Here is a 19,264-nt window from a genome sequence, read left to right as displayed (position 1 = left end):
GGTGTCCCGTCCGCTGGCATGAGTTGGTGAACGTTAAAGATTCCTTGCTGTCCTTGAAGAGTGGACGAGTTATCGCTAACACCCTAAACAAATGAAAAATTCTGTCCGTAAATTGGCTGCAGTCGAATATCTGGCCTGGCCAGCTGGTTCATGAAAGACGTGGTCCAAAATGTTCCTTGGCAGATCCCAGGGTGGGAATGAGTGGGAATAATTGAGGATGTTAAATAAATAGTAGTAATTACAACTACGACTTCCACTACTCCTTGTAGGAATTATCCATGAATATAAAACATGACTCCCTTGCGGCGTGCACCCTGAATGTTATCGTCCATTATATTTTTCTTTAGAAATACACCCTTGCACTCATGGCTCTGATTATAATTATTGGATGTCTTGCTTTGTTTTAGGGAAGAAGAGGAAGAGGCAGAACTTGGATGGGGTAAAGGCTGAAACCAATCTGTCTCTGCCAGAACTTCGGGAATCTGTGCAGGATAGGGATGTTTGGAGAAATCTGATCATGAATGTCACCAGAGGTCGGCCACGACTTGACGGAACTAAATAAGTAAATAAGCTTTTCAGCTTTTTTATTTTGAGTTTGTGTGTTCTGTTAAAAAAAAAACCCCCATAAAATTAGTAATATGAGACCATGACAGGTAATTATGCCCATCATACCCTTCTTCGACAATGTTTAATGCAAAGAGCATGTCAATATAGATGTGCAATAACTTCCTTTAACGCACAGAACAATTGTTGAACCAACCGTTGCTCCAGATTTGTGTTCTTCATAATCCTCTGATCATCTTTATAAAATACAACAAACTGGGATGGAGTTCTATGAGCTATAAGAAACAGGATCAATTTATAGCAAAAGCGATGTGAGTGTGCGGTTGCGGAGCAGAGTTGAACAATTGGTATCACAACCATTGCCAATCACTGCACTCATAGAATTGTACCCACTGGGTGAGCCCAGACAAGATTGGTACTGAAGATAGGACTTGGGAATACGACTTAGGCGACGCCACCATGCAAATGCCAAAAATGCGAGCGGCTCCCAGAAAGCTTCGATTAAATGCTTTCGAGTCAAACAAACAATTGCGAGATGCTGTTTGACCCGCTTTCTGAACGCAAAACAACCTTGATAAAATCCTGGTCTCGTGCCCTCTCACGGTATAAAAGCGGCATCAAGGCAGTGAGGCCACATAGCACTAGATGCATCAGGCTGGGAGGAGGAACCTTGAGGAAACGAGAAGGTACCACTACCCCGAGGTAAGGGTGTCCATCATCAGGTCTGCTTGTTACTGTTGGCTTCTCCACGGAAGACCTTAACACAATGTCGTTGCACAATACCGACCCCCCACCCCCTGTGCATTTTGTATTTAATTAACAATACTGAAGGGGTACTGCCCATAAAGTGAAAACTTTCCAAAGTAAAGGAGTTTGGATGCATTCATAGAGCAAGTCATCCAAAGTGCTTCCTTGTGATATTAGTCATAATGTACTAACGGTAGCACATTATGGAGCATTAATAATATTTGGAAACATATTATTTTACTTTTTCATGTCAATGGAATTTTCTTTCATTTTTTACAATAATCCAAAGGTAATTACTGATGTTGCTTTTGTAGACTCTCCATGGGGTCCAGAACACCTCGGCTATGTCACCTCTGCCTGTTACTGACCATCCACTCCATTATTATCTGGAGGCCTGGGCAGTCTAATGTAGTTATTGGTAAGTATCCAACAGTTCCATATCTTCATTGGACTGCTGAAGAAAATATTTATTTTAATGTATTTTATCGAACACATTTTATCATTTACATTTCACAATGACTTTATAGCTCTCAGCCATAAAACCTCTTGCTGGAAATTAAACGAGTTTTTCTTTTTTGACATTCACTTATTCATTCGTTTATTTATTTATTTATTCACTGATATTTGCCATGGAGAGCTAAGTTATATCCTGCATAATGGCTGTTAATTGATGGAGATGATGCTGGCCCTTGTGCCAGCATCCCTGACCGACTACATCAAATCTGGACTGGCTACGTGAACCCGTAACGAGCAGCCTAATTTTCTGCTTTAAGAGGATCAAGACTATCTCGGATCAGGTTCTGCGCCATCTGTTTGTTACCTATGTAAATATGGTGGAATTTTTCATCTCCTCTCTCCCCTGCCTTCGTTCCCCCAAACACCCCAGACATGGTGACGTACAGATGCCTTCTCCTTTCCCACCACTCTCCTCTCTTCTCACAAACTCCTTTCATTCCTCTACCCCACTCATCCCACACTCCTTTACACTCCTCTCTCTCCTCTCTCATCCTCCCTTCTCTTGCTTTTCTCAATCTTAATGTTATGTCAGGCCCAATGCTTTTCCTGTGCATCCTTACGATAATTCACCCACCAGTGTTTGTGTTTGTTTGCTTGTTTCTACAGTTCTGGGCTGATTACATCCAGACTTGCTACATAGGATCAGTATGACCCCAATTATTATTATATTATTATTTTTTATGTTGAAGGTTTCAATCACGGAGTGAACAGTCCTCATTGAGGCCAAGCCTTAAATAAAAGAACTGCATGAATAGAACAGTAAGGAAAGAGAGTTTTTGAGGAAGTAAAAAAAAAAGTCTGCTTTTTGAAAAGGGGAAGGTCATAAGTGTTTGGGAAGACATGAGAAGGTAAAGAGTTCCAGAATTTTGGCAATGGAGGGGAAGAAACAAACATCTCAACGGCCAACCCTTGAGTTGCCAATGGTCACACAATGATCATGTGATGTAGTGGTTTGTCGAGTATTCCTTGGTCTCACCGATGGTGGAGGTACACAACCTTCACCATTAGCTACATGATACAATTCATATATAGGGGTGTTTTTATCTTTGCTAATGATCTTGATAGGGGGACAAGGGGTGGACACAAATTCTTTATGTGAATGTGTGTCGTGGAGTGCCTCCTCCAGGTGGGAGAGGGTATTACAAGTATTCACCATTTACAGTTCAGTATTCCTGTCCCCACATTCTCCATTGCAGTGAGGAGTCTTGAATTACAAACATTAGGTATGTTTTTCCTTCATGTACATAACCCGGGTCATTTTTAGATCCTCGTGGAGGATCTCTAAGTCTTACTCACGTTGTTGTTCTTCTTCTTCTTCTTGTGGACTTTTTTGTTTCACAGCCTCCAGTTTTCATCGAAACTTCCTGAAACTTGGCAAATATATGTAAAAATACCCCGCGTGGACAGTAACCATCTCCAATTTTGAAAATTCCTCCTAGAAAAAAAGGTTATGACGTCAAAACATCTCCGCTAATGGAAATCGCCTAAAAATTATCTCCGAAACTAGGCAATCTTTTTAAATTCTGTTTGCGGGAATCGCACAGGGCATTAGCAGATATGAAATACCGCACATATGATACATCACTATGACGTCATATCAATTTTTATGACGTCATTTCTATTTTTTGACATTTTTTGTTTCACAACCCAGAGTTTTCATCGGATCTTCATGAAACTTGCCAAGTATATGCAGAAAGCCCACGCGCAGGCAGGAACCATCTCCGATTTTGGAAATTCTTCGTAGAAAAAAGTTGACGTCATAATATCGCCGCTAATGGAAATCGCCTATACCATTATCTCCGAAACTAGGCAAGCTGTTTGAATTTTGTTTGCGGGAATCAAGCCGGGCATTAGCACAGATAATTTATCGCAAACCTGATACATCACAATGACGTCATATTCGTTTTTATGACGTCATCATTAAGAGGATGAGGATCTAAGCTCATTCGAGCTTGTTCGTTTTAATTTCGCGGGCATTTCAGGCAGCTGTCAGTTGCCTATACACCACCCAAATGAAGGTATGTGTCGGAAAAACGTATTGCATGCATGGAACAAGATCACCCATAGGGTGGGTACTCCGCTGGTACAAAAATAAAAGCAAGATACTTAATAGTTTCTCCTACAAGATAAATTGCCATTTCTCTTCAAATTTATTCCCCATCTGTGGCATTACCGAGCAATGGGACAAAATGATAACCCATTAATAGCATTTGTCGGAATTATTTCCATCCACCAATTCCTTCTCTCGGATATTCATCCTCTCCACTAGTCCTGAATAATCATCAAAGCTGTCAACTCTCCCCACTACCCCCCCCTCATGTTCCCCACTCTCCTTTCATATTAATAATAATAATAATAATAATAATAATAATAATAAACAATACATTTGTGTTATCTGTACAAACATTCTGCACGATTTGTGTGTATGTTTTGTCCCTTGTGCTGTCGGTCATGATCTAGTCCTGGGTGTGATGTAAGGTAGTCTTGGTAGGTAAAATTAATTGCCTTTTCCCTTGTGTAGTTTAAGGAAACCCCTGAAAAAGTTACTTTTATCATGCCGGATGCCTCAATGGACAAGGTCACGACGTCAGGTCAGGAGATAACATCATTTAAGGACTTCGAGTGTTAATATTGATTGTGAATGCGTATTGGACTGGGTTTCAATCATTAATTTGGCCTGCGAGTTGCATCATTCCTGAGGATTGGCTGTGCCGCCGATGCAGTGCCCCTGCATCTTAGGACAGGAATTTGTTAGAGGTGCTGGCAATACCTCGCCAACTCTTCAAGAAAGACCATGAGATCTTAAACGGTCACCAACGACGAGATGGCAGACGGGTCCACTGGCGTAACATCTCTCTCTCTCTCTCTCTCTCTCTCTCTCTCTCTCTCTCTCTCTCTCTCTCTCTCTCTCTCTCTCTCTCTCTCTCTCTCTCTCTCTCTCTCTCTCTCTCTATCTCTCTCTCTCATGGATGGCACACCACATTGATTCCTCAATGCATGTCAAACCCGACATCAGGTAATTGTTCCGTTGCTTAAATACCAACCCCCCTCTCCCCGTCCATTTTTGTACCTAATAAATCCTAATAAATAAACGGCTCCTCAGCATATTGGTTGATGTCTTTTTTTCCTCCCATCCGAATTCATCCTTCTTTGTGATTTGTTAATCCATTCATTATGATAGTAATTTATGTTTTTGGCCTTTCTTCTTTCTTTGTTTATCTTCACTTATTTAATTTCTAACTTAACTCTTTCTCTCTCTTCACTTCTAGTTCTGCCTTTGCTGCCTTATAAAGTTGTTTGTGGTTTCAGCACCTTTGCACTCAAAGTGCCCCCAAGCTTTTATGCCTTATTTTCACATCATGACCTATCTCGACACATAAACTTCTTTCGGTCGATGTGATCCAATGCGCACTACCCGTTTTGGGCAGTGGTCTTGAGGTCGTGGTTTATCACGATTTCCTTCAATCTCTCATTAATTTTGCATGCTTTGTAATAGGCTGTCTTGAGATGATCAGTTTAAAATGTCAAGCGTTAATTACATACAGTAATAACTTTTAAAACATTCATAGCATCAAAGTCTCTTTTTTGGGGTTGGCAGGATAGCTTAGTGGTGTGTGCAATCACCTCTGAGCTGTCTATATCCTGGGTTCGAATCCCAACCCAGCTATAAACTCTCATCCTGGTGTTTCACAGGCAGGGTGATTCATCAATGGGGCAGGGTGATTCATCAATGGGGCAGAGTGATTCATCAATGGGTGTGCCATCTCTTGGATGGACGTTAAACTGGAGTCCCATCTTTTGGCATTAATTGGTTGACCCTGTGGTGTCCTTTGTGAGGAGTAGGTGAGTTATTGCCGGCACTCTGAACAAATTCTGTATTCCTGCTCCAACCTACAGAGGGCATTGCATCAGTTGCACAGCTATGCTCCCAGCAAAATGATGATACCTGAATTACCATTGGCTGCACACTAAAGAAGAAGAACAATCTAAAATCTAAAATGGGAAGTCCAGCTGAAATATTGTCGACATTTTTTTTTTAAGGTTAAAATGAACTAGTTTAGTTTTAAATATATGTATTGTCAAATTCTAGAGACAAGATGCTTAGCTGGGATAAAAATCCTCAAATCTGGATATAACAAGTTTTCATCTGACAAAGACAAGGATAACACTCTACTCCACCCCCCACCCCCAACCCTCACCGCATTTCACTTACACATTTTTTCGAAACAAATTTAAAAGACGATGCATTCATCTAACAAATGGAGGCTGTTTCACAAAAATTTGGATGAAGTTCAGTTTTGCTGTAGCATCATATTAAACTATGTAATACTATAAATATATTCAGGGAATCACACAATTTTCACCAAAAAAAATTTTGGTTCTGCAATGAGTAGTAGAAATGGTTTGGTACTCATTAGAAAAAAAAAGATGTCTGCTTCGAGCATGCTCGTCTGCTTTCCCAAGCACCATTCCGATTTTTAAAATTCCTCTCAGCTGAGTATGTATTCACTACTTGGTAAGCGCTTTCTCAAAACGTCCGCTCCAGACGAGACACTCACAAGCCGCTCTTTATTTCTTTCGATCTGGACACTCCTGAACCTCCTTTACTTCCTCCTTGCTCATGTGTTCTCCTAAGATGTTTTTTTTTGTTTTTTATCTTATAAGTTATAAACCTACAATAAAATTTGTAAATAACAATGTTATCATTGATAAACTTAATTTTGAAATCACAGTATGTATATCAATTATCAGAATGATCACAGAACAATCTTACCTTCACCAACTGAGAAAACCTCTTCTTCATCTTCGCTCATTAGTGGGGCAACTTAGCATAACAATTGTACATTTTGTGAGGAAAGCACCAAATTTGGCACACGAGTAGCCTATCATATTATGAACAGATTTGGATATAGGGCCATCTCAAATTCAGCCGCTGATGGCTGTGGCAGCCATTTTCCACTGCCATCAAAAATTTTGAGATGGCCCAATATCCAAATCTGTTCATAATATGATAGGCTACTAGTGTACCAAATTTGGTGCTTTCCTCACAAAATGCACAATTGTTATGCTATATTTAGCTAAGTTGCCCCACTACATGTGTTCTCCTTAGATCTTTTTTAAAATCTTATAAATTAAAATATAACTTATAAATTATAATGTTATAATTTATAAACTTGATTTTATGCACTTAAATTTTGAAATCACAGGACAGTATATCAATTTATCAGAATTATAACAGAAGAATCTCACCTGCACGAGCTGAGAAAACCGATCAAAATCCTCTGTGGTGGTGCTTGTTCACTTTTGAGCTTTGGGAGCATCTTTGAAGTACGCATTTATTATTATTATTTTTTTACTGCGCATGAGTACCTGCATACCAGGTATGTGAACTCCTGCATTTCTAGCTCTTTCTCACCACTGGTAGTACTTTCTACATAAGTTATGAAGTTGAAGTTTTACATAATGATGTAACTAGCAGTTCCAATTCTGGAAAATAAATCACAAAATCATCTGTAAATGTCGGTAAACGAATATATGTGTAAAGAAAGGTCACCCAGGTGGGGCCTCACTGCGCTCACTGAGCATCACATGGCCAAAGACAATAATGGCCTGCCTGTAGTTATTCACCAAGCCTGCTGTTGGCTTAACGGTTAAGGTGGCTGGCTTAAAATCTTGGGGTCTTGAGTTTGAGCTCCTGTCGTGCCGTTAAATACCACCAGGTGGGTTGACTCAGCCTGTCATCCTTCCAAGATCGGCAAAATGAGTACCAACTTACTGGAAACAGGGAGGACTGCATCAGTGGCACAGCTGTGCTGCAACTTGCAAGGAAATAATAATAGAGTGGATCACTGATCCAATATGTTATTGTCTAGTTATAACGGTGTCTTGGACGATCAGTAATTGAACCCAGACCAGACAACACAGTGGTAGAATGTAGTCGTGACCTGTGGTCACCTATTACACATTCATTATTAATCTAAGTTCAAACAACACATCAAAAAGGGAAGATGCTAATTTGGCATGATGATAGCTACAATTGGATCTGCTCTTAACGACATGCAATGTGGGAAAGGCCACAATAATATAATGATCGCTGTTCGTTTTCGACTTCACGGGTCATAAGCTTCATCACTTAACGTTTGTCTTCAACTTAGAATCACAAACTCTGCCTCTTAGCATTGCCTAGCAACTGATAACAATGTAAACAATAGTTCTATTTTATAACTTTTGACCATTTTGCGTTTATTAAGTTTGGACCCCCTGCATTTTCAAATATATAAAGCTCTTTATAACCCCTCACTTACTGATCATGGTAATAGATAGGTGGGTTGTTTGATGACCATGTGGGACAACACTCCGGTCATTGGAAGAGAGGTGGAACTTGGACTGCGTATAAATTTAGAGCACATATTGCTCACTCATTCTGCATTCAATTGATTGATTTATTTGTTTGCAGAATGCATGCTCCATGAGTAAGCAAGAGAAAGAACATTTTATTGGCATATTAATAATATTATTGTTGTAGGCTAAGTTGTTATGTGTTTGGTAAAACTACATTTGTTATAATTAGATTTTAATTATTGTTTGGCAATGCTGTACTTCTCAGATAATGACCCATTGAAGAGTGAAAATCATGAAGTGGTCGACAACACAATGGGGAAAGAAGTGGCATTATCAATATTGAAACCATTGACAAGGAAAACTCGACACATCCCTTGCACAGCAGCAGCCAAAGGAGAGAAGGGGTTTCCTGGTCCTCCTGGGCCAATTGGTGACAAAGGAGATCATGGTCTAAGAGGAACCCCAGGATTATTCGGGGAAAAGGGAAAGGTAGGGATTCCAGGTGATGTAGGGTGTATCGGCCCTCCAGGAATTAAAGGAGAACAAGGAATTCCTGGCTCCACAGGATATCCTGGAACTGATGGAATTAAGGGAGACAAAGGAGAAACAGGACCAGTTGGGTACAGCCCACCAAAGGGACAAAAAGGTGAATTGGGAGGAACTGGTTTTCCAGGAGCTCCTGGATTAAAAGGAGATCAAGGGGACACCGGAAGTCCTGGATATCCTGGAGCAAAAGGACAAACTGGAATTATTGGCCCTCCTGGAATACCTGGTGAAAAGGGACACCCTGGACCGCAGGGGCCAAAGGGAAATATAGGAATCACAGGAGATATGGGACTACCAGGGTTAAAGGGAGAACAAGGGGATACAGGTTATCCTGGAAGCACTGGTTGTCCTGGAGCAAAAGGGGAGAAAGGAGATGTAGGAATTCCAGGTTTTACAGGACCAGCTGGACTTCATGGAGAAAAAGGAAATATGGGTGCAACAGGTAGTACTGGACCAGTCGGTGCTCCTGGAGAGAAGGGAAATGCAGGAGGCCCTGGAGTCATAGGCTCTCCTGGAGTGGAGGGAGAAAAAGGAAATATAGGAGAGAAGGGGGATCATGGCTTAAATGGAGCTTATGGAGTAAAAGGAGATGCAGGACATCCTGGTATCCCTGGGGCACCAGGATTTAAAGGAGAAACAGGGCCACCTGGAAATCCTGGACTGAATGGCCTTCCTGGAGCACAAGGTGAACAAGGAGATCAAGGATATCCTGGTTCTGATGGATTTCCTGGAGCTAAAGGAATGAAAGGACAACTAGGGTATCCAGGAGCCAAAGGGCCACCGGGAGTGAAAGGAGAAGTAGGAAGTCCTGGCTACCCTGGAGTGAAAGGAGAAACAGGGGATACAGGATTTCCTGGTCAAATGGGACCAGCTGGACCGAAAGGAGAACAGGGAGAGACTGGAGTTCCTGGTTACAATGGTCCAACTGGACTCAAAGGCATCAAAGGAGATGCAGGTCAATCTGGACTAGGGGGAAACGATGGTATTCAAGGACTAAAAGGAGATATTGGTGCTTCTGGTAGCCCAGGAGTGAATGGAGAAAAAGGAGATTTGGGGCCACTAGGATTTCCGGGAAGTAATGGAGTACCTGGAGCCAAAGGTGAACAAGGAGATACTGGATATTCTGGAATAAATGGATTACCTGGGCAGAAAGGAGAAAAGGGAGATACTGGAATTCTTGGGAGTCCAGGGTATCAAGGAGCAAAAGGAGAGCAAGGAGCTGTTGGATATCCAGGAAGTGATGGGATACCCGGAGCAATGGGAGCTGTTGGCGAATCAGGCTATCCAGGAAGCAACGGTATTCCTGGAGCTCAAGGAGAAAAGGGCAAGCAAGGCTCTACTGGTTCTCCTGGTATTCAAGGAGTAAAAGGAGACGTTGGGGACACTGGAGTTCCTGGAGTGAATGGTAGCCCTGGAGCTAAAGGAGAACAAGGGGATTCTGGTTTTCCTGGTAGTAATGGAATACCTGGAGGAGTGGGAGAAAAAGGAAATGTGGGAGCTCCTGGTTTTACTGGATCACCAGGATATAAAGGGGAGTCAGGACTTCCTGGTACCCCAGGAATTTCAGGAGCAAAGGGTGAACCTGGTGATGTAGGAGCTACTGGAAGTTCAGGTGCACATGGAGAAAAGGGAATGCAAGGACCTGTTGGTGCTCCTGGAGTAAAAGGGGATCATGGAGATACAGGGTATCCAGGTATAAAAGGAGATCATGGAGCACCTGGCTACAATGGAGCAAAGGGAGATAAAGGAGATACAGGAAATCCAGGTAGTAATGGATTTCCTGGAGTAAAAGGAGAACAAGGATGGCCTGGATTTACTGGAGAAAATGGTGTTCCAGGAGCTAATGGACAAAAAGGTGATTTAGGATTACATGGACAACCTGGAACTCCTGGTTTAAAGGGCGAAATAGGAGATAATGGCTATCCAGGTGGGCCTGGTGCCAAAGGAGATGTTGGATCAACTGGCTCTCCTGGATCTCAAGGAGCAGATGGAGAAAAAGGAGATACAGGACATGTTGGATTTCCAGGAACCACGGGAGCAAAAGGTGAGCAAGGAGATGTGGGTTATCCAGGAGTCACAGGACCTCCTGGGCCTCAGGGAGAAAAGGGTGACCAAGGATTCCCAGGCAGTATTGGACCACCAGGTATGCAAGGTGAAAAAGGAGACCAAGGTTCTGTCGGATACAATGGAAATCCAGGAACTACAGGTCCTCAAGGTCCAAAAGGAGAGAGTGGAGACCAAGGAAATTCTGGTTATCCAGGGGCAAAAGGTGAACAGGGTGAGTCAGGACAACCGGGACAAAATGGAATTCCTGGGGCACCGGGTGAATCAGGAGAAATGGGATACCAAGGAATAAATGGTTCACCAGGATTTCAAGGAAGCAAGGGAGATATTGGTTTTACGGGTGCTCAAGGGGTACCTGGAGCTCAAGGAGAAAAGGGGAGTGCTGGTCCAACAGGGAGTGTGGGCCCTCAAGGAATAAAAGGAGAAATAGGACCCATTGGATTTCCAGGTCAAAAAGGAAGCAAAGGTGATGCTGGCTCACATGGTGCATCTGGAGCAAAGGGAATGACAGGAGATATGGGCCCTAATGGAGCAAAAGGAGAAAAAGGAGATGTAGGATATACTGGAGGGATTGGTGCATCTGGGCTGAAAGGTGAGAAGGGAGAGGTGGGATTTTCTGGAACACCAGGAACTCCAGGTATTCAAGGCATGAAAGGTGATGTTGGAGTACCTGGAATAGGATACCAAGGAGAAAAGGGAGAGTCAGGGAATCCAGGATTTCCTGGTGCCAATGGAGTGCCTGGTAATAAAGGAGAACTTGGAAACCATGGATATCCTGGAGGAAAGGGAGAAACTGGAGACACTGGACCTCCTGGTGTGAAAGGAGAAAGAGGATATCCTGGTCCTATGGGCACTGCAGGTGAAAAGGGGGATAGAGGTGTCCATGGTAGTAATGGCTCACCTGGAGCTCATGGAGCTAAGGGTGATTCTGGTAGTCCTGGAGCCAATGGAATTCCAGGTGCAAATGGAGCTAAAGGTGATACAGGACCCACTGGTGCCCCTGGACTTTCTGGACCTACAGGACCTCAAGGTGAAGTTGGAGCCCCAGGATACCATGGAGCACTGGGACAGAAAGGAGATAAAGGAGACACTGGCCCTACTGGAGCTCCAGGAGCACTTGGGGCCGTAGGATCACCAGGAGCAAAAGGAGAAAAGGGAACCATGGGAAGTACAGGACCTACTGGATATCTAGGAATGAAGGGAGATGCTGGACTTCCAGGTATTACAGGTCCACCTGGTCAAAAAGGTGAAACTGGAAGTTTGGGATATCCAGGTGCTAAAGGAAGTACGGGAAGCCCTGGGTTCCCGGGAGGTAAAGGATCAATGGGTAACATTGGATTACCTGGGTATGCTGGAGAAAAAGGAGATACCGGTGCCCCTGGTCATCAAGGCCAACCTGGTTCAAAGGGAGATCAGGGGGATGTTGGAAGGCAAGGATTTCCTGGTGCAACAGGTCCAAAGGGAGAAATTGGAGCACCTGGAGCGACTGGAGGAAATGGAGCACAAGGAGCTCAAGGTGATATTGGTATCACTGGAGCACCTGGGGCACCAGGCTCTAAAGGTGAAACTGGAAGTACTGGTTATCCTGGTCCAAAAGGAGAAATTGGAGATGCAGGGATACCTGGAGCAAAAGGAGAAAGAGGAGATCAAGGATACCCTGGAGCAAGTGGTGAGAAAGGTGATGTTGGTGAACCTGGTGTCAATGGAGCTCCTGGATCACAAGGTCTGAAGGGAAGCATGGGATTCCCTGGAATAAATGGAGGTTCTGGAATGAAAGGAGAACAAGGAGATACTGGATTTCCTGGACAAGCAGGAGCTCTTGGACCAAAGGGAGAGCTGGGTGATACTGGTGCTCCTGGTAGCCAAGGCTCACAAGGAATGAAAGGTGAGACTGGAGATGCGGGAAGTACAGGCTTCCCAGGGCAAAAAGGTGATACTGGTGCAACAGGAGCTCCTGGCGTTAATGGCCCAGTTGGTCCAAAGGGAAGTCAGGGACCAATGGGGTCACAGGGGGCCACAGGTTTGTCTGGGGCAACAGGGGCTCCAGGAGAAATTGGTAGTATTGGGCTACCTGGAGCAACTGGACAAAAAGGAGATATTGGATTTCCTGGAGCCATTGGAGCACCAGGAGGAAAAGGAATAGGAGGAGAAAAAGGACAAACTGGAAGAACAGGGTCAGCTGGAGCCAATGGTGAAAAAGGAGAGGCTGGAATCCCTGGAACTCATGGAATACCTGGAGCAAAGGGAGAACGGGGACTTCCAGGGTTTACTGGCAGCATTGGTCCAGTTGGACCCCAAGGTGAACCTGGTGCACTTGGTCAACCTGGACACTCTGGACCACAGGGACCCAAGGGTGAAAAAGGAGACACAGGAAACTTGGGATCCCCAGGGCTGAAAGGTGTCATGGGAGATCAAGGGCCAGCTGGCTTATGTGGCCCTGATGGACTAACGGGATTAAAAGGAGATAAAGGTTTTCCTGGAAGACCTGGTTTATCATTTCCCAAAGGAGAACCAGGAGATATTGGAGCCCCTGGAGCCAAAGGTGATCAGGGGATTACTGGGCCACCTGGACCACAATGTATAAAAGGGATTACTGGATTTCCTGGACAACCAGGACCAGCTGGAGCTATCGGAGAACCAGGAGACATTGGCTACCCAGGAAATGATGGTCCATTTGGTCCTAAAGGATTACAGGGAGATTCTTCTTTGACACCTGGACAAAAGGGAGATCCAGGAGATCCTGGGCCTTCAGGTAATATAGGTTACAATGTGTGAAGTTCAGTATTCTTGTTTACCAAAATATTTGGATGACCTCAATATTCAGTTGAATGCAGTAAAATCTACCAATAAATTACAGAAGTATTGAGAAAAGAAGAAATATAAAGGGTTGGTATCTTTGTTGTAATTACATATGCAATTTAATTTATTACTTTTTTCTTTAAGGACTTCCTTTCCCTTTCTTTGTGCAGGTCGGCCATGTGACATCTCCCAGGTTGTTATTTTGGAAAGAACAGTTAATATCCAGTTCCAGTTGATCAGCTTGCTCAAAACAGGTGAGCTATGGAAGTTCTAAATTTGTTTGTCCTTAATTTAGTAGCTCATTAATTGCTCATTTTTTCCATAAGTTAGTGTTAAGACAGCAACGAGGGCTGACTGAATAAGCATTACACACTCCCCTCTAAGCTGTCTTGCCTGGGTTTGAATCTCGACCCAGCTATAAACTGTCATCCCGGTGTTTCACAGGCAGGGTGATTCATCATTGGGTGTGCCGTCCCTCAGATGGATGTTAAACTGGGAGTCCTGTCTGCCAGCATTAGTTGGTGGATGTTGAAGATCCCACGGTGTCCTTTGTGAAGAGTGTGCAAACTATCGTCGGCACCATGGGCAAATTCCAAATTTCTGCCCTCACCTTAGTTGATTGTCAGGCCTGGTCAGCTGGTTCATGAAAGACTTGGGCCAATCTTTCCAGAGCAAACCCCACAAGAACGTGGGAATAATTGGGGCCATTAAAGAATAGGAGGAATAAGAAGAGCTTAGACAGTGGCTATCAACTGTGAAAGGCCTGAGCGAGGCAAGATGGTCAACCCCACAAACAATATTTGAATTTTCACTGCACGCTGACTCAAAAGTCTACTCCACGTGAAAAAACGTTGTGGTTTGAAAGTCCATCTTAACATACTCTCGAAAGAAGTGGTAGGCAACTACCAGCCTGGAGGATGCTTGCTACCAACTGCCCATCTACCTGCACCCTCCCTCTCCCCACCTGCCAAGGTTTCTTTTTTACATTTTACAGTTTGCAGGACCAGATTCACTGAGCGATTTAATGTGTCATTTTGGCTTGTAGTTATGGTAAAGGTAGTCTTGTGGCCCTCGGAGTTGTTTGAGGGCTAGACCTGCAGCCCTCTGATTAGCTTAGGTTAGTTATCAATGCTCTAAAGCAGTATTCCCAACAAAAAGGCTGGCATCTGTTCCGTTTTTACTTCCTTTTTGCACACAACATGTCAATTTGGGGGCGAGCATCACTCGGCGAACATCGTAGCTCACCCCCGACATCGATCAGCCTGTCTCTGGATTTCGTTTTGATCACGACGAAGCTTGAGAATGCAAGTTCAAATAAAAGTCGTTGGGAACATCACCATTGCCGTTTGGATTTTAAACCCATGTATATATTAACTTATTTTATCATGGGGCTTTGTGTCACTTACAAAAAAAAAGTTACTCGAAACAGAAAAGAAAATCACTTTGTCCAACAATTGATGCCTTTTACTATACCACGGTGAAGGTATTACTGTGATTTATGTCTTCAGGACAATCCTCTTGTTTGTTTTTATACTTTTGACTTCTATAGACCTCATGAGTTATCTGACATGAGTTTTCACGTGGAGATGTGGCTTATAACCATTCTCACCTCTTCTTTCTCTTTTTCTTCAAAATTCCCAGCGATCTTCTTCAGATCAGGTGATGGAAAGCTCTTCAAAGACTACAACCTCTTCCTGCCATACGACAAGGCAGCATCTTACTGCAGTAGTAAAAACGGATACCTGGCACCGTACAACGACAAGCACAAGATCCACATGGTCACGAAGAACCTGCATGCCAAGCTGTTCTACATCGGCCAAAAGCAGACAGGCTCGACGAAGTATTGTCCAGCAGTCAGAAGAACCGGAGAATTGGAACAAGTGCTCTGCATAACCAAACTCAACTTTGTTTGCAAATTTTCCTGGCCACAGCAAGGCCATTGAACTCTAAAATGAAATCCAACGATGAAGATTCGTGCAAGATTCATTGTGTATTGCCCCACTCTCGACTTTCTATGCTAGTTGTCGACTCAATTATGTTCTCTGTCTATAGTTTTGTGTTCCATGGGGAAAATGCCATCTTGTTTTTTTTTCACAAAAAGCCATGCCATTTCCTTTCCATCCTGCTTTACACTCGAAAACAAATGTTTGTTCCCTTTCTTTGTTACCAGTTTGTTACGAGCATCTTCAAAGGAAGGACAACTCCAGAAATCTGAGGACAACTCGAAAAAGACTTGCCAAATGTTTCTGATTTTATAACTCCTCTTGAGAAAGCGACTTCTTGTTCTCTGAAGCTTTCTAAGCTGCGAGGATAATCTTACAAGGAAATGCCTTGCAAGGGAGATACTTGTCAGACGTTGGACTTTTTGGGACCCGGGGAAAGAAAACTTGTAATTTTAGAATGAAGCTGAATGACGTCACGTTTGCACGTTCTGCCGCATGCTGCTTATTTAACGTAAGCGATGCAACATTTACATTGTAACATTTCCATCCGCCTTGCTCTGCAGAAGCTAACTTACGCTCAAGCACTGCTTTGCATTTCATTTGAGGACAAAGTTTTGCCACTGTACAACGCGCGTGTGTTGATGTCCAAAGGCAATAAATTTCAAGCAATAATTGTACAGCTGCTCACGACTACTTGTTTGCTCTTATTGATTTCTGACGAGTCTTGTGTATATTTTTCGAAGATTTCTTGTAACTAGAACCCATGTCACCCACAGATTGATGCGTATTACTTTTTTTTAGTGGCATACCCAGTATAGGGCAAAGGAGTTCAAAGCTGAGAATCCAGGAGAGATTTCGAAATCCTCGATCTCGGAGTGTCTCCAAACTTTGTCCTCAGGTGAATGTGTTGATGGATATTGATTGCAAGTGTGGGTTGGCAGGATAGTATGGAAGTATGCAAACTTCCCTTTGAGTTGTCCATGCTGGGGTTGAACCCCGACCCTGCTATATACTGTCATATCGGTGTTTCATAGGCAGGGTGATCCATCAATGTGTGTGCCGTCACACGATGGCCATCAAACTGGGCATCCCGTCTACCGGTGTTAGTTGGTGGACGTTAACGATCTCACAGTGTCCTTTGCTAAGTAAGAGTAGGTGGCCTATCGTCGGCAACATGACCAAGTTAAAAATTCCTGGTATAATCCACAAGGAGCACTGCATATGCTGCACAGTGGCACCCCCAGCAAATAATGCCATCGACATCAATGTGCTGCATACGAAAGAAGAAGAAAGCAAGTGAAATGAAATGTTAATTTGCATAATCAATGCAAACTTGATGGAATGAAAGTTAATTTTGACTCATCAATATCGAGAAGTGTCTTCTTGTAGTGGGGCAACTTAGCATAACAATTGTGCATTTTATTAGGAAAGCACTAAATTTGGCACACTAGTAACCTATCATATTATGAACAGATTTGGATATTGGGCCATCTCAAAATTTTTGATGGCAGTGGAAAATGGCTGCCACAGCCATCAGCGGCTGAATTTGAGATGGCCCAATATCCAAATCTGTTCGTAATATACTAGGCTACTAGTGTGCCAAATTTGGTGCTTTCCTCACAAAATGCACAATTGTTATGCTATATTTAGCTAAGTTGCCCCACTATTGTTCCTTGATGAAATACTGAGTTACTTGTCCTTGACATATTCAGAAACTACATTCTCATTTGGGGGCACCCAGCAATTTATTTAATTGCCCACTTCAGGTGTGTCCATTGGTTTGGCCGTGTGTATGTGCACCTTGGCCAAGCCGGTTACACTGTCATTGCTTTTCATTGATCTGAGAGGAGTTTGATGCATTTGAGGCTATTGTGAGATCTCTCAAATGAACATTTTGTAATGGGAAAGAAACAAAATCGTAAGGTTACACACTAATGGAGGTCACTCGGCCCATCAAGCCCGAGTCACCAAATATGTCACCCGAGGAAACATTCGATTGGTAGACTGCAGTGTAGGTTGCACCTCGTATCTGAAGAAGACCATTCACATGAAACAGGTGAACCAACTGGTCATTTTGTTTATAGCGCACAAGCTACTGTCCAGATAACAGGCACACTCTCAAGATAGTAAGCAAGGTAACCCGGTGTCAAAGACCCTCCAATAAGACCAGAGAACGTCCATCTTTTAAACCCATGTACCTGACGTTAGCACTTTCTGCAAGGGCCCTGACCAATATGGGATGCCTGTCACACATCCATTCTGTTTCGGAATCCATTACAGAGTTTATGAGGTTTGTGAATTGTAACTGTGAAAAGCAAATTTTAAAGTTAAAGTGAAACTTCTGGCTTAGTTGCAGTCTGTGAAAAACTCAGAACAGCCAACTGCTGAAATCAGGATCACAGACTTGCCTTTGAACTGCCTAACCTGACTGATTCTTCATTGAGCTATAAACTGTAACCTTGGTGTTTTTGTGCCATCAACAAAAAAGTGGCCAATCCCGAGGTTGGATGTTATAAGAAGGGACTCCTCCGTTAGTATAAGCTGGTGGATGTTTAACATTCCACAGTCGCTTTCGATGAAGAGTAGGCAGGTTATCGGCAGCACCCTGGTCATGGTCCAACTTCCTGCACTGAGATCCGCTTGCAAGGCAAGGTAATCCGGCCGAGTGAAATGCTCGACTTGAGACTGCTTTGGCAGCACTGATGCCCTGGATAGATGATGGCACTTTTATTTTTTGGTATACATAGTCGAGGCGCATGGAAGTCGAGGCGCATGGAAGTCGAGGCGCATCCTGAACGGATCAGGACGTAACTGACAAAAACAAGATGCAAAATAAACATGAAGGAGAAGGAAACTCCAAGGAGAAAAAAAAGGGAAATTAGGAGGAGGGATTTAATGGGGTGGGGTTAATGGGGGTAGAAAAGATCATGGTTTTGGATTAGTGACGATCTGAAATGGCGGTAAGCAGCCGCCTTGAAAACCTGGAGGGAGGAATGAGATTGAAGAGGATGTGGAAGTTGATTCCATGGGTGGAAAAAAAAAGGAGGAAAAAATGAGTGGTGAGCAGTGATCCTGGATTTAGGTAGTTTTTCCAGAAGAGGGTTGATGGTGGACGATGTGAGCCCTGCATATATCTGGGGGTGGGGGGAGGAGAAAGCATGGCAGGAGCAGAGGGTCCAAGACCAGAAAGGAGGTGGTATATGACGGAGAGACCTGTTTGCGATGGCAAAGTGATAGACCCATAGAATCAGTTTCATCGATGGAGATTCCCATGATCTTGAAGGCCTTGGTTTCCACAGTGTCAAGCTGAGCATGATGTGTGGCAGGGCAGCCAGCTAAGAAGGGAGGGCAGTACTCCATCAAGCTGCAGATGAAGGCCTTGTAGGTGGATAGGAGTTCAGGTGTGCCAAGGAAGAACTTTGTATGATGGAGGATGCCCAGTCGGTGGCTGGCTTTCGAGGTCATCTTGTAAATTCAAGTTTGAATCCTTGAATCCTCAAGAGGATTGTTTAAATAAATGGAAGAGAGTGTTTTAGTGGGGCAATTTAGCTAAATATAGCATAACAATTGTGCATTTTGTGAGGAAAGCACCAAATTTGGCACATTAGTAGCCAATCATATTATGAACAGATTTGGATATTGGGCCATCTCAAAATTTTGATGGCAGTGGAAAATGGATGCCACAGCCATCAGCGGCTGAATTTGAGATGGCCCTATACCCAAATCTGTTCATAATATGATAG

General features: G+C 43.4%; 1 protein-coding gene across 1 annotated transcript; it reads left to right on the top strand.

Moving 5' to 3' along the window:
* The first annotated feature begins 1,146 nt into the window (after nt 1–1,146).
* Nucleotides 1,147–16,198, top strand: LOC147009732 (uncharacterized). The gene is made up of 5 exons (XM_085860777.1): nt 1,147–1,266; nt 1,626–1,729; nt 8,435–13,531; nt 13,749–13,832; nt 15,220–16,198. The coding sequence occupies exons 2-5, from the start codon at nt 1,633–1,635 to the stop codon at nt 15,519–15,521; spliced, it is 5,580 nt and encodes a 1,859-aa protein (XP_085716903.1). The 5' UTR covers nt 1,147–1,266; nt 1,626–1,632; the 3' UTR covers nt 15,522–16,198.
* The last annotated feature ends 3,066 nt before the right edge of the window (nt 16,199–19,264 follow it).

Source organism: Eptatretus burgeri, chromosome 17 (assembly GCF_056783735.1).
Source record: "Eptatretus burgeri isolate ZD-2024b chromosome 17, Ebu_testis_v1, whole genome shotgun sequence".
NCBI lineage: Eukaryota > Metazoa > Chordata > Myxini > Myxiniformes > Myxinidae > Eptatretus > Eptatretus burgeri.
Note: the sequence above shows the minus strand (reverse complement) of the source record. Positions and strands in the feature narration are given on the sequence as shown.